Source organism: Oncorhynchus masou, chromosome 9 (assembly GCF_036934945.1).
Source record: "Oncorhynchus masou masou isolate Uvic2021 chromosome 9, UVic_Omas_1.1, whole genome shotgun sequence".
NCBI lineage: Eukaryota > Metazoa > Chordata > Actinopteri > Salmoniformes > Salmonidae > Oncorhynchus > Oncorhynchus masou.
This window is the reverse complement of record NC_088220.1, coordinates 83,242,884-83,265,098: the sequence shown is the minus strand read 5'-3', so window position 1 is coordinate 83,265,098 and position 22,215 is coordinate 83,242,884. Positions and strand designations below refer to the sequence as shown.

The following is a 22,215-nucleotide window of genomic DNA, read 5'->3' as shown; positions in this document are numbered from 1 at the left end:
TTTTTTTTTATTGACACCGGAGGCTCCTTGACTTTGACGTGAAGTGAAAAAATCTTTCTCTATTTTCATTTTGGACCTTTAATCCCAGGGGTCCTGTGTGTCTCAGTCGGTAGAGCATGGCGCTTGCAATGCCAAGCGTCGTGGGTTCGATTCCCGCTGGGACCACCCATATGTAAAAGTAGTGGCCCCAGCCGACTTGTAAGTCGCTTTGGACAAAAGCGTCTGCTAAATGGGATATATTATTATTGATATATTTAGAAATATGGCCATAACTCAAAAACCGTTGAGGCCTAGACGCCATCTTGTTCGGGGCCATCTTCCCATAATGCCAAACCTACGCTCACCAAGTTTCGGCTTCGAAATATTTTCAGTTTTCGAGATATGGCACGTCGTGATTCGGGATGTTTTGTCCAATAGCAATATGATTGCTTATGCCCTCTTGTGGGATATTCCGGCATAGCGCAAAAATGGGCCAAAATTTGTTTATTTTATTAAACGAAAACCGAATGTCCGACAAAGTTCATTTGATGACTTCCCGGTAGGTCTGGCCCTGCCGCTCGGCCCGACGTCGTCCCCGAATTTTTAAAATGTTTTCGGACGTCTAGTAAGGGACCGTACAGTTCCAATAGGGACTTTCTCACTAACCATACGGTGATTGTCAAAATGTTCCCTTAGTGTATGTAGGTATGCACGGCAGGACCAAATCAGAAAGATAGATAGGAGTAAGTCCATGTAATGCTTTGTAGGTTAGCAGTAAAACCTTGAAATCAGCACTAGTCTTAACAGGAAGCCAGTGTAGAGAGGCTAGCACTGGAGTAATATGATCCAATTCTTTGGTTCTAGTCAGGATTCTAGCAGCCGTATTTAGCACTAACTGAAGTTTATTTAGTGCTTTATCCGGGTAGCCGGAAAGTAGAGCATTGCAGTAGTCTATCTAGAAGTGGCACAAACATTTTTCTGCGTCATTTTTGGATAGAAAGTTTCTGATTTTTGCAATGTTATGTTATGAAAAAAGCTGTCCTTGAAACAGTCTTGATACGTTCGTCAATAGATAGATCAGGGTCCAGATTTACGCCGAGGCGCTTCACAGTTTTTTTCGAGACAACCACCATCAAGATTAATTGTCAGATCCAACAGAAGATCTCTTTGTTTCTTGAGACTTAGAATTAGCATTTCTGAGTTAAAAAGTAAAACCTGTGCCGCCATCCACTTCCTTATGTCTGAAACACAGGCTTCCAGGGAGGGCAAATTTGGGGCTTCACCATGTTTCATCGAAATGTATAGCTGTGTATCATCCGCATAGCAGTGAAAATTAACCAAGATGTAAAATAAATAGTGAAAACAATAGAGTTGATTTGTCAGAGGACAAACCATCCACAGAGAAAAACTGATATCTTTCTGACAGATAAGATCTAAACCAGGCCAGAACTTGTCCATGTAGACTAATTTGGGTTTCAAATCTCTACAAAAGAATGCTGTGATTGATGGTATCAAAAGCAGCACTAAGGTCTAGGAGCACGAGGACAGATGCAGAGCCTTGGTCTGACGCCATTAAAAGGTAATTGACCACCTTCACTAGTGCAGTCTCAGTGCTATGATGCAGTCTGGAAGCAGCTCTTTCAGTAGTTTAGTTGGAATTAGGTCCAGTATGCAGCTTGAAGGTTTAGAGGCCATTGCTATTTTCATCAATGTGTTAAGAGATTAAAAAACTTGAGTGTCTCCCTTGATCCTAGGTCAGTGTTGCGCAGACTCAGGACAACTGAGCTTTGGAGAAATACGCATATTTAAAGAAATGTCCGTAATTTGTTTTCTAATGATCATGATCTTTTCATCAAAGAAGTTCATGAATTTATCACTTCTGATGAAAAATCCATCCTCTCTTGGGGAATGCTGCTTTTTAGTTAGCTTTGCGACAGTATCAAAAAAAAATTGGGGGATTGTTCTTACTTTCCTCTAATAAGTTGGAAAAATAGGATGATTGATTGAGTGAGGGATCTTCGATACTGCACGGTACTAGCTTTCCATTCCAAGCTAATCAGAAGACTTCCAGTTTGGTGTAGTGCCACTTACGTTCAAATTTTCTGGAAGCTTGCTTCAGGACACGGTTATTTTCTGTATACCAGGGAGATAGTTTATAATGACAAATATTTGTAGTTTTTAGGAGTGCGACTGAATCTAGGTATTATGTAAGGTTAAAATAAGTCCCTCAGTTACGTAAGTGGTTAACAGATTGTTGTACTCTGACGTCCTTGGGTAGGTGGAGGGAGTCTGGAAAGGCATCAAGGAATCTTTGGTTTGTTCAAGAATTTGTAGCACTACTTTTGATGATCCTTGATTGGGGTCTGAGCAAATTATTTGTTGCGATTGCAAATGTAATAAAATGGTGGTCCGAAAGTCCAGGATTATGAGGAAAAACATTAAGATCCCCAAAATGTATTCCACGAGACAAAAACTAGGTCCAGAGTATGACTGTGGCAGTGAGTCGGCCCGGAGACATGTTGGACAAAACCCACTGAGTCGATGATGGCTCCGAAAGCCTTTTGGAGTGTGTCTGTGGACTTTTCCATGTGAATATTAAAGTCACCAAAAAAAAGAATATCATCTGCCATGACCGCAAGGTCTGATAGGAAGGAACTCAGAGAGGAATGCTGTATCCGGCTCAAGAGGCATGCAAACAGTGGCTATAAAAAGTGAATTAAACTCAGCAAAAAAAGAAACGTCTTCTCACTGTCAACTGCGTTTATTTTCAGAAAACTTAGCATGTGTAAATATTTGAATGAACATAACACAATTCAACAACTGAGAGATAAACTGAACAAGTTCCACAGACATGTGACTAACAGAAATTGAATAATGTGTCCCTGAACAAAGGGGATGGGGTCAAAATCAAATGTAACAGTCAGTATCTGGTATGGCCACCAGCTAAATTAAGTTCTACAGTGCATCTCCTCCTCATGGACTGCACTAGATTTGCCAGTCCTTGTTGTGAGATGTTATTCCACTCTTCCACCAAGGCACCTGCAAGTTCCCGGATATTTCTTGGGGGATTGGCCATAGTCCACACCCTCTGATCCAACAGGTCCCAGACGTGGTCAATGGGATTGAGATCTGGGCTTAGCAGCTTTGAGATTGCCTGCAATGACAACAAGCTCAGTCCGATGATGCTGTGACACACTGCCCCAGACCATGACAGAGTACAGGCCTCTGTGCAACACTCACTCCTTCGACATTAAACGCAGAACCAACCATCACCCGTGGTGAGACAAAACCGCGACTCGTCAGTGAAGAGCACTTTTTGCCAGTCCTGTTTGGTCCAGCGACAGTGGGTTTGTGCCCATAGGCGACATTGTTGCCGGTGATGTCTGGTGAGGACATGCCTTACAACAAGCCTACAAGCCCTCAGTCCAGCTTCTCTCAGCCTAGTGCGTACAGTCTGAGCACAGATGGAGGGATTGTGCATTCCTGGTATAACTGGTGTAACTTGGGCAGTTGTTGTTGCCACCAGTCCCGCAGGTGTGATGTTCGGATGTACCGATCCTGTGCAGTTGTTGTTACACGTAGTCTACAACTGTGAGGACAATCAGCTGTCCGTCATGTCTCACAGTACGGACATTGCAATTTATTGCCCTGGCCACATCTGCAGTCCTCATGCCTCCTTGCAGCATGCCCAAGGCACATTCACGCAGATGAGCAGAGACCCTGGCCACATCTGCAGTCCTCATGCCTCCTTGCAGCATGCCCAAGGCACGTTCACGCAGATGAGCAGAGACACTGGGCATCTTTCTTTTGCTGTTTTTCAGAGTCAGTAGAAAGGCCTCTTTAGTGTCCTAAGTTTTCATAACTGTGACATTTATTGCCTGCCATCTGCAAGCTGTTAGTGTCTTAACGACCGTTCCACAGGTACATGTTTATTAACTATGTATGGTTCATTGAACAAGCATGGGAAACAATGTTAAAGCCTTTACAATGAAGGTCTGTGAAGTTATTTGGTATTTTTTCAAATTATCTTTGAAGTACAGGGTCCTGAAAAATGGACGTTTCTTTTTTGCTGAGCTAACTAGGCTGCATAGATTTTATGACTATTTCATCTACAGTCTAGTCCTCTTGGCACGCTGGCTCTAAACAGTATTTCATCTACAGTCTAGTCCCCTTGGCACTCTGGCACTACACAGTATTTCATCTACAGTCTAGTCCCCTTGGCACTCTGGCTCTAAACAGTATTTCATCTACAGTCTAGTCCCCTTGGCACTCTGGCACTACACAGTATTTAATCTACAGTCTAGTCCCCTTGGCACGCTGGCTCTAAACAGTATTTCATCTACAGTCTAGTCCCATTGGCACTCTGGCTCTAAACAGTATTTCATCTACAGTCTAGTCCCCTTGGCACGCTGGCTCTAAACAGTATTTCATCTACAGTCTAGTCCCCTTGGCACTCTGGCACTACACAGTATTTCATCTACAGTCTAGTCCCCTTGGCACTCTGGCACTAAACAGTAATTCATCTACAGCCTAGTCCCCTTGGCACGCTGGCAATACACAGTGTTTCATCTACAGTCTAGTCCCCTTGGCAAGCTGGCACTACACAGTATTTCATCTACAGTCTAGTCCCCTTGGCACTCTGGCACTACACAGTATTTCATCTACAGTCTAGTCCCCTTGGCACGCTGGCACTACACAGTGTTTCATCTACAGTCTAGTCCCCTTGGCACTCTGGCTCTAAACAGTATTTTATCTACAGTCCCCTTGGCACGCTGGCTCTACACAGTATTTCACCTACAGTCTAGTCCCCTTGGCACTCTGGCTCTACACAGTATTTCATCTGCAGTCTAGTCCCCTTTGCACTCTGGCTCTAAACAGTATTTCATCTACAGTCTAGTCCCCTTGGCACTCTGGCACTACACAGTATTTCATCTACAGTCTAGTCCCCTTGGCACTCTGGCACTACACAGTATTTCATCTACAGTCTAGTCCCCTTGGCACTCTGGCTCTAAACAGTATTTCATCTACAGTCTAGTCCCCTTGGCACTCTGGCACTACACAGTATTTCATCTACAGTCTAGTCCTCTTGGCACGCTGGCACTACACAGTATTTCATCTACAGTCTAGTCCCCTTGGCACTCTGGCACTACACAGTATTTCATCTACAGTCTAGTCCCCTTGGCACTCTGGCTCTAAACAGTATTTCATCTAAAGTCTAGTCCCCTTGGCACTCTGGCTCTAAACAGTATTTCATCTACAGTCTAGTCCCCTTGGCACTCTGGCTCTAAACAGTATTTCATCTAAAGTCTAGTCCCCTTGGCACTCTGGCTCTAAACAGTATTTCATCTACAGTCTAGTCCCCTTGGCACTCTGGCTCTAAACAGTATTTCATCTACAGTCTAGTCCCCTTGGCACTCTGGCTCTAAACAGTATTTCATCTACAGTCTAGTCCCCTTGGCACGCTGGCTCTACACAGTATTTCATCTACAGTCTAGTCCCCTTGGCACTCTGGCACTACACAGTATTTCATCTACAGTCTAGTCCCCTTGGCACTCTGGCTCTACACAGTATTTCATCTACAGTCTAGTCCCCTTGGCACTCTGGCACTACACAGTATTTCATCTACAGTCTAGTCCCCTTGGCACGCTGGCTCTAAACAGTATTTCATCTACAGTCTAGTCCCCTTGGCACTCTGGCTCTAAACAGTATTTCATCTACAGTCTAGTCCCCTTGGCACGCTGGCAGTACACAGTGTTTCATCTACAGTCTAGTCCCCTTGGCACGCTGGCACTACACAGTGTTTCATCTACAGTCTAGTCCCCTTGGCACTCTGGCTCTAAACAGTATTTCATCTACAGTCTAGTCCCCTTGGCACTGTGGCACTACACAGTATTTCATCTTCAGACTAGTCCCCTTGGCACTCTGGCTCTAAACAGTATTTATTCTACAGTCTAGTCCCCTTGGCACTCTGGCACTACACAGTATTTCATCTACAGTCTAGTCCCCTTGGCACTCTGGCTCTAAACAGTATTTCATCTACAGTCTAGTCCCCTTGGCACTCTGGCTCTACACAGTATTTCATCTAAAGTCTAGTCCCCTTGGCACGCTGGCTCTAAACAGTATTTCATCTACAGTCTAGTCCCCTTGGCACTCTGGCTCTAAACAGTATTTCATCTACAGTCTAGTCCCCTTGGCACTCTGGCACTACACAGTATTACATCTACAGTCTAGTCCCCTTGGCACTCTGGCACTACACAGTATTTCATCTACAGTCTAGTCCCCTTGGCACTCTGGCTCTACACAGTATTTCATCTACAGTCTAGTCCCCTTGGCACTCTGGCTCTACACAGTATTTCATCTACAGTCTAGTCCCCTTGGCACTCTGGCACTACACAGTATTTCATCTACAGTCTAGTCCCCTTGGCACGCTGGCACTACACAGTGTTTCATCTACAGTCTAGTCCCCTTGGCACTCTGGCTCTAAACAGTATTTTATCTACAGTCCCCTTGGCACGCTGGCTCTACACAGTATTTCACCTACAGTCTAGTCCCCTTGGCACTCTGGCTCTACACAGTATTTCATCTGCAGTCTAGTCCCCTTTGCACTCTGGCTCTAAACAGTATTTCATCTACAGTCTAGTCCCCTTGGCACTCTGGCACTACACAGTATTTCATCTACAGTCTAGTCCCCTTGGCACTCTGGCACTACACAGTATTTCATCTACAGTCTAGTCCCCTTGGCACTCTGGCTCTAAACAGTATTTCATCTACAGTCTAGTCCCCTTGGCACTCTGGCTCTAAACAGTATTTCATCTACAGTCTAGTCCCCTTGGCACTCTGGCTCTACACAGTATTTCATCTAAAGTCTAGTCCCCTTGGCACGCTGGCTCTAAACAGTATTTCATCTACAGTCTAGTCCCCTTGGCACTCTGGCACTACACAGTATTTCATCTACAGTCTAGTCCCCTTGGCACTCTGGCTCTAAACAGTATTTCATCTACAGTCTAGTCCCCTTGGCACTCTGGCACTACACAGTATTACATCTACAGTCTAGTCCCCTTGGCACTCTGGCACTACACAGTATTTCATCTACAGTCTAGTCCCCTTGGCACTCTGGCTCTACACAGTATTTCATCTACAGTCTAGTCCCCTTGGCACTCTGGCACTACACAGTATTTCATCTACAGTCTAGTCCCCTTGGCACGCTGGCACTACACAGTGTTTCATCTACAGTAGTTTGGCACTCTGGCTCTAAACAGTATTTTATCTACAGTCCCCTTGGCACGCTGGCTCTACACAGTATTTCACCTACAGTCTAGTCCCCTTGGCACTCTGGCTCTACACAGTATTTCATCTGCAGTCTAGTCCCCTTTGCACTCTGGCTCTAAACAGTATTTCATCTACAGTCTAGTCCCCTTGGCACTGGCACTGGCACTACACAGTATTTCATCTACAGTCTAGTCCCCTTGGCCTGGCAGTACACAGTGTTTCATCTAAAGTCCCCTTGGCACGCTGGTACACAGTGTTTCATCTACAGTCTAGTCCCCTTGGCACGCTGGCTCTACACAGTATTTCATCTACAGTCTAGTCCCCTTGGCACTCTGGCACTACACAGTATTTCATCTACAGTCTAGTCCCCTTGGCACTCTGGCTCTAAACAGTATTTCATCTACAGTCTAGTCCCCTTGGCACTCTGGCACTACACAGTATTTCATCTACAGTCTAGTCCCCTTGGCACTCTGGCTCTAAACAGTATTTCATCTACAGTCTAGTCCCCTTGGCACTCTGGCACTACACAGTATTTCATCTACAGTCTAGTCCCCTTGGCACGCTGGCACTACACAGTATTTCATCTACAGTCTAGTCCCCTTGGCACTCTGGCTCTAAACAGTATTTCATCTACAGTCTAGTCCCCTTGGCACGCTGGCTCTACACAGTATTTCATCTACAGTCTAGTCCCCTTGGCACGCTGGCACTACACAGTGTTTCATCTACAGTCTAGTCCCCTTGGCACTCTGGCTCTAAACAGTATTTTATCTACAGTCCCCTTGGCACGCTGGCTCTACACAGTATTTCACCTACAGTCTAGTCCACTTGGCACTCTGGCTCTACACAGTATTTCATCTACAGTCTAGTCCCCTTGGCACTCTGGCACTACACAGTATTTCATCTACAGTCTAGTCCCCTTGGCACTCTGGCACTACACAGTATTTCATCTACAGTCTAGTCCCCTTGGCACTCTGGCTCTAAACAGTATTTCATCTACAGTCTAGTCCCCTTGGCACTCTGGCTCTAAACAGTATTTCATCTACAGTCTAGTCCCCTTGGCACTCTGGCTCTACACAGTATTTCATCTACAGTCTAGTCCCCTTGGCACTCTGGCACTAAACAGTATTTCATCTACAGTCTAGTCTAGTCCCCTTGGCACTCTGGCACTACACAGTATTTCATCTACAGTCTAGTCCCCTTGGCACTCTGGCTCTAAACAGTATTTCATCTACAGTCTAGTCCCCTTGGCACTCTGGCTCTAAACAGTATTTCATCTACAGTCTAGTCCCCTTGGCACTCTGGCAGTCTAGTCCCCTTGGCACTCTGGCACTAAACAGTATTTCATCTACAGTCTACACAGTATTTCATCTACAGTCTAGTCCCCTTGGCACTCTGGCACTACACAGTATTTCATCTACAGTCTAGTCCCCTTGGCACTCTGGCTCTACACAGTATTTCATCTACAGTCTAGTCCCCTTGGCACTCTGGCACTACACAGTATTTCATCTACAGTCTAGTCCCCTTGGCACTCTGGCACTACACAGTATTTCATCTACAGTCTAGTCCCCTTGGCACTCTGGCACTACACAGTATTTCATCTACAGTCTAGTCCCCTTGGCACTCTGGCACTACACAGTATTTCATCTACAGTCTAGTCCCCTTGGCACTCTGGCTCTAACACAGTATTTCATCTACAGTCTAGTCCCCTTGGCACTCTGGCTCTAAACAGTATTTCATCTACAGTCTAGTCCCCTTTGGCTCTACACAGTATTTCATCTACAGTCTAGTCCCCTTGGCACTACACAGTATTTCATCTACAGTCTAGTCCCCTTGGCACTCTGGCTCTACACAGTATTTCATCTACAGTCTAGTCCCCTTGGCACTCTGGCAGTCCCCTACACAGTATTTCATCTACAGTCTAGTCCCCTTGGCACTCTGGCACTACACAGTATTTCATCTACAGTCTAGTCCCCTTGGCACTCTGGCTCTAAACAGTATTTCATCTACAGTCTAGTCCCCTTGGCACTCTGGCACTACACAGTATTTCATCTACAGTCTAGTCCCCTTGGCACTCTGGCTCTAAACAGTATTTCATCTACAGTCTAGTCCCCTTGGCACTCTGGCTCTAACGCTGGCTCTAAACAGTATTTCATCTACAGTCTAGTCCCCTTGGCACTCTGGCTCTAAACAGTATTTCATCTAAACAGTCTAGTCCCCTTGGCACTCTGGCACTACACAGTATTTCATCTACAGTCTAGTCCCCTTGGCACTCTGGCTCTAAACAGTCTAGTCCCCTTGGCACTCTGGCACTAAACAGTATTTCATCTAAACAGTATTTCATCTAGTCCCCTTGGCACTCTGGCTCTAAACAGTATTTCATCTACAGTCTAGTCCCCTTGGCACTTGGGCAGTCTCCCCTGGCACTACACAGTATTTCATCTACAGTCTAGTCCCCTTGGCACTCTGGCTCTAAACAGTATTTCATCTACAGTCTAGTCCCCTTGGCACTCTGGCTAAACAGTATTACACAGTATTTCATCTACAGTCTACAGTCCCCTTGGCACTCTGCACTACACAGCATCTACAGTCTACACGCTGGTACACAGTATTTCATCTACAGTCTAGTCCCCTTGGCACTCTGGCTCTACACAGTATTTCATCTAAAGTCCCCTTGGCACGCTGGCTCTACACAGTGTTTCATCTACAGTCTAGTCCCCTTGGCACTCTGGCACTACACAGTATTTCACCTACAGTCTAGTCCCCTTGGCACGCTGGTACTACACAGTATTTCTGCTACAGTCTAGTCCCCTTGGCACTCTGGCACTACACAGTATTTCATCTACAGTCTAGTCCCCTTGGCACTCTGGCACTACACAGTATTTCATCTACAGTCTAGTCCCCTTGGCAATCTGGCACTACACAGTATTTCATCTACAGTCTAGTCCCCTTGGCACTCTGGCTCTAAACAGTATTTCATCTACAGTCTAGTCCCCTTGGCACTCTGGCACTACACAGTATTTCATCTACAGTCTAGTCCCCTTGGCACGCTGGCACTACACAGTGTTTCATCTACAGTCTAGTCCCCTTGGCACTCTGGCTCTACACAGTATTTCATCTACAGTCTAGTCCCCTTGGCACTCTGGCACTACACAGTATTTCATCTACAGTCTAGTCCCCTTGGCACTCTGGCTCTACACAGTATTTCATCTACAGTCTAGTCCCCTTGGCACTCTGGCACTACACAGTATTTCATCTACAGTCTAGTCCCCTTGGCACTCTGGCACTACACAGTATTTCATCTACAGTCTAGTCCCCTTGGCACTCTGGCTCTAAACAGTATTTCATCTACAGTCTAGTCCCCTTGGCACTCTGGCACTACACAGTATTTCATCTACAGTCTAGTCCCCTTGACACTCTGGCTCTAAACAGTATTTCATCTACAGTCTAGTCCCCTTGGCACTCTGGCACTACACAGTATTTCATCTACACAGTCTACTCTGGTCCCCTACAGTCGCACGCTGGCTCTAAACAGTATTTCATCTACAGTCTAGTCCCCTTGGCACTCTGGCACTACACAGTATTTCATCTTCAGACTAGTCCCCTTGGCACTCTGGCTCTAAACAGTATTTATTCTACAGTCTAGTCCCCTTGGCACTCTGGCACTACACAGTATTTCATCTACAGTCTAGTCCCCTTGGCACGCTGGCTCTAAACAGTATTTCATCTAAAGTCTAGTCCCCTTGGCACTCTGGCACTACACAGTATTTCATCTACAGTCTAGTCCCCTTGGCACTCTGGCTCTAAACAGTATTTCATCTACAGTCTAGTCCCCTTGGCACTCTGGCACTACACAGTATTTATTCTACAGTCTAGTCCCCTTGGCACTCTGGCACTACACAGTATTTCATCTAAAGTCTAGTCCCCTTGGCACTCTGGCACTACACAGTATTTCATCTACAGTCTAGTCCCCTTGGCACTCTGGCTCTAAACAGTATTTCATCTACAGTCTAGTCCCCTTGGCACTCTGGCTCTAAACAGTATTTCATCTACAGTCTAGTCCCCTTGGCACTCTGGCTCTACACAGTATTTCATCTAAAGTCTAGTCCCCTTGGCACGCTGGCTCTAAACAGTATTTCATCTACAGTCTAGTCCCCTTGGCACTCTGGCTCTAAACAGTATTTCATCTACAGTCTAGTCCCCTTGGCACTCTGGCACTACACAGTATTACATCTACAGTCTAGTCCCCTTGGCACTCTGGCACTACACAGTATTTCATCTACAGTCTAGTCCCCTTGGCACTCTGGCTCTAAACAGTATTTCATCTACAGTCTCGTCCCCTTGGCACTCTGGCACTACACAGTATTTCATCTACAGTCTAGTCCCCTTGGCACGCTGGCACTACACAGTGTTTCATCTACAGTCTAGTCCCCTTGGCACTCTGGCTCTACACAGTATTTCATCTACAGTCTAGTCCCCTTGGCACTCTGGCACTACACAGTATTTCATCTACAGTCTAGTCCCCTTGGCACGCTGGTACTACACAGTATTTCTGCTACAGTCTAGTCCCCTTGGCACTCTGGCACTACACAGTATTTCATCTACAGTCTAGTCCCCTTGGCACTCTGGCACTACACAGTATTTCATCTACAGTCTAGTCCCCTTGGCAATCTGGCACTACACAGTATTTCATCTACAAGGTGGGCTTTATTGGTGTCACACTTTTTCTCCATCCAAAGACTTGAAAATGGCTATCTAACAATAATCAACAACCGACTTGAAGATTTTTAAAAATGTTTATAGGAAAATATTATACAATCCAGTTGTGCAAAGCTTTTAGAGTCTTAAAATCGCTTCCAAAGGTGATTCTTAATGTTTTTGTCACGACTCCAACCGAAGGTGGCTCCCCTTCCTGTTCGGGTGGCGCTCAGCGGTCGTCGTCGCCGGCCTACTAGCTGCCACTGATTCTTGTCTCCCCCTCCTTATGTGTTTATTGATTACACCTGTTTTGAGTTGGTTGTATTAGTTTGGCTTTATTAGTCAGCCGGCCCGCCCATTTCTTTGTGCGGGATTGATCATTGTAACCCTGGTGTTTGCTACTGTTTTCGTTCCCTGTGTCTGGGACATTTTGTTTGAGCACCCAAAAGGTGGCCGTGGTTCACCGTGTGTGCATTAAAGGAGCACTATATTGAACTCTCTGCTTTCCTGCGCCTGACTTCACCCTCACGACACACTTACAGTTTTGTGTATATTGTACATTACATGAGACGTACTATACATTTTATTAAAAAACAAAGTGTATAAAGTACCTTCAGAATGTATTCACTCAGGGGTGATTTCTGTATTTCAATTTCTATAAATTTGCTAAAATGTCTAAAAACAGGTTTTTACTTTTTCATTGTGGGTAGATTTGTGTGTAGATGGGTGATAAAAAATATGTATTCATTCAGTTTGTAACAAAAAACTCAACGTGGAATAAGTCAAGTATTATGAATACTTTCTGAAGGCACTGTATTATTTTGTGTTAAATAACACACACTCATTCAACCCTCTGTAAATAAGTCAGTTCTTAACCTAAAGACTTAAAACTCAATATTATATAAGAGCCTACAACAAGGAGGATATGTTTTCACTTTCAGCGTCCTGAGTAAACCGGAAGTGTCTTAAAATGGTGTCATTTTAAAATGGTGCACTTAAAATGGTGCTGTTACGAAGGGTGAAAAAGGTCTGATCTTAGGGCCTCCCGGGTGGCACAGTGGTTACGGGAGCTGTACTGCAGCGCCAGCTGCGCCACTAGAGACTCTGGGTTCACGCCCAGGCTCTGTCGTAACTGGCTGCGACCGGGAGGTCTGTGGGGTGACGCACAATTGGTCTAGCATCGTCCGGGTTAGGGAGGGTTTGGCCGGTAGGGAAATCCTTGTCTCATCGCGCACCAGCGACTCCTGTGGCAGGCCAGGCGCAGTGCACGCTAACCAAGGTTGCCAGGTGCACGGTGTTTCCTCCGACACATTGGTGCGGTTTGCTTCCGGGTTGGATGGCACTGTGTTAAGAAGCAGTGCGGCTTGGTTGGGTTTTCTGTATTGGAGGACGCATGACTTTCAACCTTCGTCTCTCCCAAGCCTGTACAGGAGTTGTAGTGATGAGACAAGATAGTACCTACCAAACAATTGGAGAAAACTTGGAGACACTCGCACAAAAAAAAGAAAAACAAAAGGTCTGATCTTTTCAAAATGTGTTATTGGCAACCCTCATGAACTGTAAATCAGTAAGTTCTGCCAACAGATGTCAAAGAAAAGCTCTCACACACACACAGCAAGGATGGAGTGACAAAGTGCGGTGCTTAAAGACACCTGCAAGGGCCTGCAATTACCATAATCTCAAGACTGTGCCGAGTTCAACGAGATGCCCCACTAGACCGTAGCTTGCTCGGTCTGAGCTCATAATGAAGCCTGGCCCTAAATTGCAGGTGCTTTTGGGTGACAGTGGGAGAACAGTTAGGGTGAGAAGCACAATGAGACCTCAGGAACATTCCTGAGGTCCTCCCGATCTGTGCAAGCCTAACCTTAACCATGTGGCATTAACCCGTAACAGTTAAAAGAAGGTGTTTACTTCAAACAGTTTTCAATGACTTCTCTCCCCATAGGAATACATTGCCTGCACCTCTAAATTCAACCTGAAGCCTATGTGGGTTATGAATGTCTTATGAACCTGTCTTCCATGACAGTCCATCAAAAAAACACTCAGAGCCTGCAATGGCATTACCACAATCTCAGGGCGGTGCTGAGTTCAACGAGATGCCCTGCTTGACCGTAGCTCATTCGGTCTAAGCGCAGCGACCATGAGCAAAAGTAGGCCAAATATGACGCCTGGCCCTAAATTTAATTTGCTTTGGGTGACAGTTAGAGATCCGTTAGGGTGAGAAGCACAATGAGACCTCAGGTACGTCCCTGAGGTCCTCCCAATCTGTGCAAGCCTAACTTTGACCATGTGGCAATAACCCTTTTCAGTTAAAAGAAGGTGTTTACATCAAACAGTTTCAATGACTTCTCTCCCCATAGGAATACATTGACTGCACCCCTAAATTCAACCTGAAGCCTATGTGGGTTATGAATGTCTTATGAACCTGTGTTCGATGACAGTCCATCAGGCCACTCTGAGGTCTACCTGTGTTTATTTTAAGCTTCCTGGAGCAACTGGAAGTGGTTAAAATCACCTTAAAAGTGTGCTTCCATACTCAACCTGATGTTTGATAGAAATAGTGCATTCAACCCTGTGTAAATCAGTCAGTTCTTAACGTAAGACTTAAAACTCAGGATTCTGTAAAAGCATACCCCATGTGTTTACTTATAGCTTCCTGTGCCCACCGGAAGTGCCATAAATGGTGTCATAGGGGCTGTTTTGAAGGTTTAAAAAAGTCAGATCTTTCCAAAACTTCATATGTGTGATTAGGCAATCCTCATGAACTGTAAATCTCTGGGTTACCAGAGAGAAGTGGCTTCTTTACTGCCCTCCTTGACCCTTGGCCATCCTCCAAAAGTCCTCGCCTCACTGTGCATGGAGATGCACTCACACCTGCTTGCTGCCATTCCTGAGCAAGCTCAGTACTGGTGGTGCAACAATCCCGCAGCTGAATCAACTTTAGGAGACGGTCCTGGCGCTTGCTGGACTGTCTTGGGCGCCCTGAAGCCTTTTTCACAACAATTGAACTACTCTCCTTGAAGTACTTGATGATCCGAAAAAATTGTTGATTTCTGTGCAATCAAACTGGCAGCAATATCCTTGCCTGTGAAGCCCTTTTTGTGCAAAGCCATGATTACGGCACGTGCTTTCCTGCAGGTAACCATGGTTGACAGAGGAAGAACAAAGATTCCAAGCACCACCCTCCTTTTGAAGCTTCCAGTCTGTTATTCAAACTTAATCAGCATGACAGAGTGATCTCTAGCCTTGTACTCGTCAACACGCACACGTGTGTTAACTAGAGAAACACTGACATGATGTCAGCTGGTCCTTTTGTAGCAGGGCTGAAATGCAGTGGAAATGTTTTTTGGGATTCAGTTCTTTTTCATGGCAAGGAGGGATTCATCTGATCACTCTTCATAAGATTCTGGAGAATATTCAAAGTGCAGCAGACTTTGTGAAAATTAATATTTGTGTCATTCTCAAAACTTTTGGCCATGACTGTATAGTATGGGGACAGTTTAGTGCCAAATATAAGGATGAAACCCACACATGTTAAAATAAAAAATGTATTAATACATTCTGATATTTCTTATGTCTCTGAGATAAAGGAAAGACACTTGAGAACAAGCTTCCTGTAGAGCCAGCGTGCCAAGAGGACAAGACTGTAGTGGAAATATAAGAGAGCCGGATGGTTATTGTGTGTTTACTGTATGTTTACGTCTATCTAAACCATTACAGTCAACGTAGGGCTGATGCTGCTGCATTTTCCCTCTATAGCTGAAAGAAGCAGGACCTGACTGGGTGAGCCTCTAACCCCTCCCTCCCTAGGATGGCCATACCCACAGTGTGGCCCTTAGAGGAATCCCCACACAGGTTCGGTGGGTATTTAAATGAGATTAGAGAGGCAACCTAACCTATGTGGGTCTGTGTGGCACTGGTGTACTCCGTACCTTCTACACATCAGGGGAATGAGGCTCTCTCCGGCTCCTGCTCTCGATCCAAGTCTTGCTGGTAGTCTGGTTCTACTACATCTAACTGTGGTGGCTGGTGGGCTTGCCTTGCTCTCGTCTGCCACTGTCTCTGCTTCTGCCTCTGGGATGGAGTCTGTCAGGTGCAGGCTCCAAGGCACCCCTCGTCCTCCGGTGTTCTCCCAGGACGGGGACTTTGTCATCGGGGGTGTTTTCTCCATGCACTACTACATGCACACTGTGGAACACAGCTACACCAGCCTGCCTGAGCCCCTGCAGTGCACAGGGAGGTCAGTGAGCGCAAGAGGGAACAGGGGACAGAACTGTGGCTGTGTGGGGAGACAGATAAATTGTGTTTTAAATACAGAAGAACAGTGTTTTGAAGACAGATAAACTGTGTGTTTACAAACAGATAAACAATATTTTAAAGACAGATTAACAGTGTTTTAAAGACATATGAAAAGCATTTAAAGACCAATAAAAAGTGTTTTTAAGAAAAAATAAAAGTCCATTTGTATCTGAGAGAGTAGATAAAGCCTACTGTTACAAATGGTCACATTTTCAAAATGCAGGCAATACTACAATGTCCTCAACTACTGATAACAAAAGTGTAAGCCTATAGACAGTAAAATATGGCTAGATATTAAGATGTTTGCCCGCGTATAACCATATATTCCATAGGCTAATTTACCATTTAGTCAAGTGGTGTTCACTCACCTATCTTCTATTTACAGTTTGGATTCCCGTGAGTTGCGCTTCTCGCGCGCCATGGTCTTCGCAGTTGAGGAGATAAACAACAGTTCAGACCTTCTACCAGGTGTCACCCTTGGTTATCAAGTGCACGACTCCTGCTCCTCGGTCCCTATGGCCGTGAAAGTGGCATTCCAACTGGCTAATGGCCTGGACCCCATGTTTGATACCGGAGAACAGTGCTCGGGGTCGGCTACGGTGACAGCTATCGTGGGCGAGTCTGGCTCCACGCCAACCATCAGCATGTTGCGCGTCATCGGCCCTTTCGGGATTCCTCAGGTAAACTACTGTGGAAAGAAATCTAATATTCTCCTCTCTTTCAGGAAATAAATCCTCTTTTAACTTCCTCTATTCCAACTGTATTCTCTCTTTCAGGAACATACATTTCTGTGTGAATTATGTGGAGAAAGTTTGGAGAAATTCTATAGTCATTTTAACATGATCTGAGTCTGGAAAATGTCTGGAGGCATTTAAACATGATCTGATCTTTCATAGGCGAGTTTGTTATGGGAGACCAGGGATTAGTGTCACACATTTTACTCATGTTTTTTACAGCACCAGTATGTCTTATAATACTATTATCAATATGAATAGAATGACCAAGGTCTTGGGTCAAAATGTGTACATCTTTTTCATTCTTGCAAAACGAAAAACAATAAACCGGCTTATTTTTATTATCTCCCTGACATCAAACTACACAGCAAGAAAAACAGTAGGAAGTAGCCAATAACTGAGACTCGGTTGGCCGACATGATGTTCTTTCTCATGTTTCGACTGTCTGTTTTTACCAAGGTGAGCCACTTTTCCACCTGTGCGTGTCTGAGTGATAAGAAACAGTATCCAACCTTCTTCAGAACCATCCCCAGTGATCAGTTCCAGGCTGCTGCTCTGGCCCACCTCATCAGGCACTTCGGCTGGACCTGGATTGGGGCGGTCCGTTCCGACTCTGACTACGGGAATAACGGGATGGCTGCTTTCCTGCAGGCAGCACAAGAGGAGGGTATCTGTGTGGAGTATTCTGAAGCCTTCTACCGTACCAACCCACTCAGCAGAGTGCAACGGGTGGCTGACGTGATCCGCAGGTGATCCATGATTACTGGTGAACTTTTCATTCACACAAATGCAAGACCATAATTTTAAAAGCTGCAATTATTAATTTCTCTCTTTTCCCAAAGCTGATCTGTGAGACCAACATGATTTGCATATCTTAAGCATGTCAAAAGTGTTGATTAATACTAATGTTCATTTTCACTTCACTGAGACATTCCAATGAATGACAAACATGACCAGCATATTAAGCATATGATATAATCATGTTCCCCAGCTCCACAGCCCAGGTGGTGGTTGCATTTGCAGCCACTGGGGACATGAGGATCCTGCTGAGTGAGTTGGAACGCCTGCCCTCTCCACCCCGCCAGTGGATCGGGAGTGAGACCTGGGTCACTGATCCAGATATGCTGCGCTTTGCAATGTGTGCCGGGGCCATCGGATTTGGCATCCAACGCTCTGTCATCCCCGGTCTTAGGGACTTCCTCCTGGACCTCTCCCCACAGAAGGTGTCCAACTCTCCCTTGCTCACTGAGTTCTGGGAGGGAGCCTTTGGCTGTCAGCTGGGTATCTATCTATCTATCTATCTATCTATCTATCTATCTATCTATCTATCTATCTATCTATCTATCTTTCTATCTATCGTTCTATCTATCTATCTATCTATCCTTCTATTATTCTGTCTCTCTCTATCTTTAGGGACCTCTACAGGTGTTGGGGTTGAAGAGAAGGTGTGTGATGGCAGTGAGGATATACAGCAGCTACAGACCCCCTACACAGATACATCCCAGCTGCGTGTCACTAACATGGTGTACAAAGCTGTTTATGCCATAGCACACGCCATCCACAGCATCGTTTGTGAAGAGAGAGAAAACTCCACTGTTTACTGTGACAATCACCTCCATGTGAAGCCAACACAGGTTAATGACAAGACAATAGTATAATGTGCTGATATATATGCTTATATAGACTACAAGTATGAAGGCCAAGGAGTTCTCATTATACATTAAAGTAACATTATACTTTTGAAGTAACAACTTGGAGAAAAATACAAGGTAAATGAAAGTTCTGTTTCTCTCTCTCTTTCTCTCATCCCCTTAATCCATCTCTATCTTCCCTTTTCTCCATCTCTCTTCCCCTCTCTGTCTATCGCACCATCTCTCTTCCTCTCTCTTTCTCTCATCCCCTTACTCCATCTCTATCTTCCCTTATCTCCATCTCTCTTCCCCTCTCTCCATCTATCGCTCCATCTCTCTTCCCTTCTCTCCTTCTCTCTCGTCCCCTCTCTCTCCCTTGCCCTTTTATCCCCCAGGTCCTGGAGAGATTGAGGAGGGTGAACTTCTCTCGTAATGGGTACCAGGTGTCTTTCGATGCTAACGGGGACCCAGTGCCCACATATGAGCTCGTCAACTGGCAGATAGGAGATAGTGGGAAGATGGAGTTTGTGACAGTGGGGCGCTATGATGCGTCCCTGCCTCCTGACCAGATGTTTGACATGGAGAAGGAAATCACCTGGGTAAAGAACAGTACACAAGTACCTGTGTCAGTGTGCAGTGAGAGCTGTCCCCCAGGCACTCGTAAGGCTGTACAGAAAGGAAAGCCTGTATGCTGTTATGACTGTATCCAATGTGCAGAGGGAGAGATCAGTAATAACACAGGTATGACTATAGGAACAGTTGGCATAGAATGTGTAGTAATTTCTATCACAGTTTACAAAGTAGTGATTTATTCATATTACCAGCACTGCAAATGTTGTGTCTGTCAATCATGTTCCTATTCTTATTATCTCATGTAAGCTGCACATTAATTCAACATTCTTTATTGTAAACTGAAAAAGTGCAGCATTGTGGGACATGTATTTGTAAATAAATAAAACCTGAATCTATTATTATTAACATTTGATGTCTGTTGTTTTGTCCTGGTCAGATTCTTCAGACTGTCTGATCTGTCCCGAGGAGTACTGGCCCAACGCTGAGAGAGACCGCTGTATCCTTAAGCCTGTGGAGTTCCTGTCCTTCCACGAGGTCCTCGGAATCATCCTGACTGCCTGCTCTGTGGGCGGGGCTTGTCTGGCCATCGCCACGGCAACCGTCTTCTACCGCCACCGAACTTCGGCCATCGTCAGGGCCAACAACTCTGAGCTGAGCTTCCTGCTGCTCTTCTCCTTGACTCTGTGTTTTCTGTGTTCTCTTACCTTCATTGGCCGGCCCTCTGAGTGGTCCTGTATGCTGCGTCACACAGCGTTTGGGATCACCTTCGTTCTCTGCATCTCTTGTGTTCTGGGGAAAACAATAGTGGTGTTGATGGCCTTCAGGGCTACACTTCCAGCCAGTAATGTCATGAAATGGTTTGGTCCTCAACAGCAGAGATTGACTGTAGTGTCCTTCACGTTTGTCCAGGCTTTGATATGCACTCTGTGGTTGGTCCTGTCCCCTCCCTTCCCCATTAAAAACCTCACTACCTACAAGGAAAAGGTCCTTCTTGAGTGTGACTTAGGCTCTGTAGGTGCATTCTGGGCTGTGTTGGGTTATATAGGTCTCCTGTCTCTCTTGTGCTTTGTGCTGGCTTTTCTGGCTCGGAAGCTGCCTGATAACTTCAATGAGGCCAAATTCATCACCTTCAGCATGCTCATATTCTGTGCTGTCTGGATCACCTTTATCCCAGCTTATGTCAGCTCTCCTGGGAAGTTCACTGTAGCTGTGGAGATCTTTGCCATCATCACCTCTAGCTTTGGGTTGTTCTTTCTATTATTTGTTCCTAAATGCTTTATTATTCTGTTCAGGCCAGAGAAGAACAACAAGAAACACCTTATGGAGAAGACATCCAATGATAAACGTTATTAAGAAATGATTGAGGGGAACAAACATTGTAACGTTCAGCTATCATATAGTTAGGTAGGACAACTCTGACAGAGATGAACAACAATTTAGCAGCTAATCATTGGTAACATTGTAACTTTAACGTGCAACAGGGTCACTTTAGATATTCCAATGTTATGTGAAATTGTTAAAATCTAGAGTGTTAAAATCTAATTAGACCTGCTAAATGATGTGATTAGCAGTAGCCTCCAGAGTGGAACCACTTCCATGTTGTTGGAGAAAATCTTTTTTCCTATATGAATTGACATAACATTGAAGTGCATGTGTTCAATTGCTATTGTAGTTCATCATAGTGTATATTATAATAGTATAATATAATAAACATTTTCAGATATATCGGTGTCTTGTCAATGATTGCTTGGCCAGTCAATCCACATTTGTTAGATACCTTGTTTTTTATATTCTTTACATTTTATTAATTACAGATCACAAATATGCCAACCTTATTCACATTATTGCAAACACTTCAACCCAGTGTCCAGTGATGGGCAGTCTTCTCATGCTTACATCACCTACCAGAGCAGTTAATTAAGACACACACTGTTCAAGAAGCCAAATAGTTTCTAGTGCAATGTAGAGTACTACATTGCATTTAAGACCAATTCTTATTTACAATTACAGACCCAGCCAAACCCTAACACGGACGACCCTGAGCCAATTGTGCATCGCACTACGGGCCTCCAAAACACGGCCGATTGTGATGCAGCCCGGAATCAACCCAGGGTCTGTAGTGACACCTCTAGCACTGATATGCATTTCCTTTGACCGCTGCACCACTCTGGATCACAAGTACTGTAGTGGGCAGCAACCATTATTAGTTGTGGTTATGAGTAACACTTAACACTAAGTTGTTCTTTACTTGCAGTACCAGTCTAATGTTTGGACATGCCTACTCATTCAAGGATACACTGTAGAATAATAGTGAAGACAAAACTATTAAAAAACACATTTGGATTCATTTAGTAACCAAAACAGTGTTATATTATATTTTAGATGTTAGATTATTCTGCTATGATGACAGCTTTACACACTCTTGGCATTCTTTCAAGCAGCTTCATGAGGTAGTCACCTGGAACGCTGTCACAATCGTAAGAATGATTGGACCAAGGCGCAGCGTGCGTAGACTTCCACATGTTTTAATCAAAGAAAATCAACAAAACAAATACAGAAAACAAATGAATCGTGAAGTAATTGCAGTGTTGACAGGCACTACACAAAAACAAGATCCCACAAACAACAGGTGGGAAAAGGCTGCCTAAATATGATCCCCAATCTGAGACAACGATAGACAGCTGCCTCTGATTGGGAACCATACCAGGCCAACATAGAAAACAAAAAACTAGAATGCCCATCCAAACCACACCCTGACCTAACCAAATAGAGAAATAAAAAGGCTCTCTAAGGTCAGGGCGTGACAAATGCATTTAAATTAACAGGTGTGGCATGTTAAAAGTTCATTTGTGGAATTTCTTTCCTTCTTAATGTGTTTGAGCCAATCAATTGTGTTGTGACAAAGTAGGGAGAAGGTAGCCCTGTTTGGTAAAAGACCAAGTACATATTATGGCAAGGACAGCTCAAATAAGCAAAGAGAAAGGGGAGGGTGAGGGGAGGAGATCATGTCGTAAAAACAAGTAACATAGAACTAT

At 44.8% G+C, this 22,215-nt stretch overlaps 1 protein-coding gene across 1 annotated transcript in view; it reads left to right on the top strand.

Moving 5' to 3' along the window:
- The window catches only part of LOC135546683 (extracellular calcium-sensing receptor-like), a 59,603-nt gene extending 39,070 nt beyond the window's left edge, over nt 1-20,533 (top strand). Inside the window, exons 3-9 of the mRNA XM_064975295.1 lie at nt 16,080-16,183; nt 16,628-16,922; nt 17,436-17,725; nt 17,968-18,248; nt 18,390-18,610; nt 19,003-19,348; nt 19,617-20,533. Of these exons, the coding sequence (XP_064831367.1) occupies nt 16,080-16,183; nt 16,628-16,922; nt 17,436-17,725; nt 17,968-18,248; nt 18,390-18,610; nt 19,003-19,348; nt 19,617-20,533 (2,454 nt within the window). The remainder of the gene's footprint in view (nt 1-16,079; nt 16,184-16,627; nt 16,923-17,435; nt 17,726-17,967; nt 18,249-18,389; nt 18,611-19,002; nt 19,349-19,616) is intronic.
- Nucleotides 20,534-22,215: the final 1,682 nt, after the last annotated feature.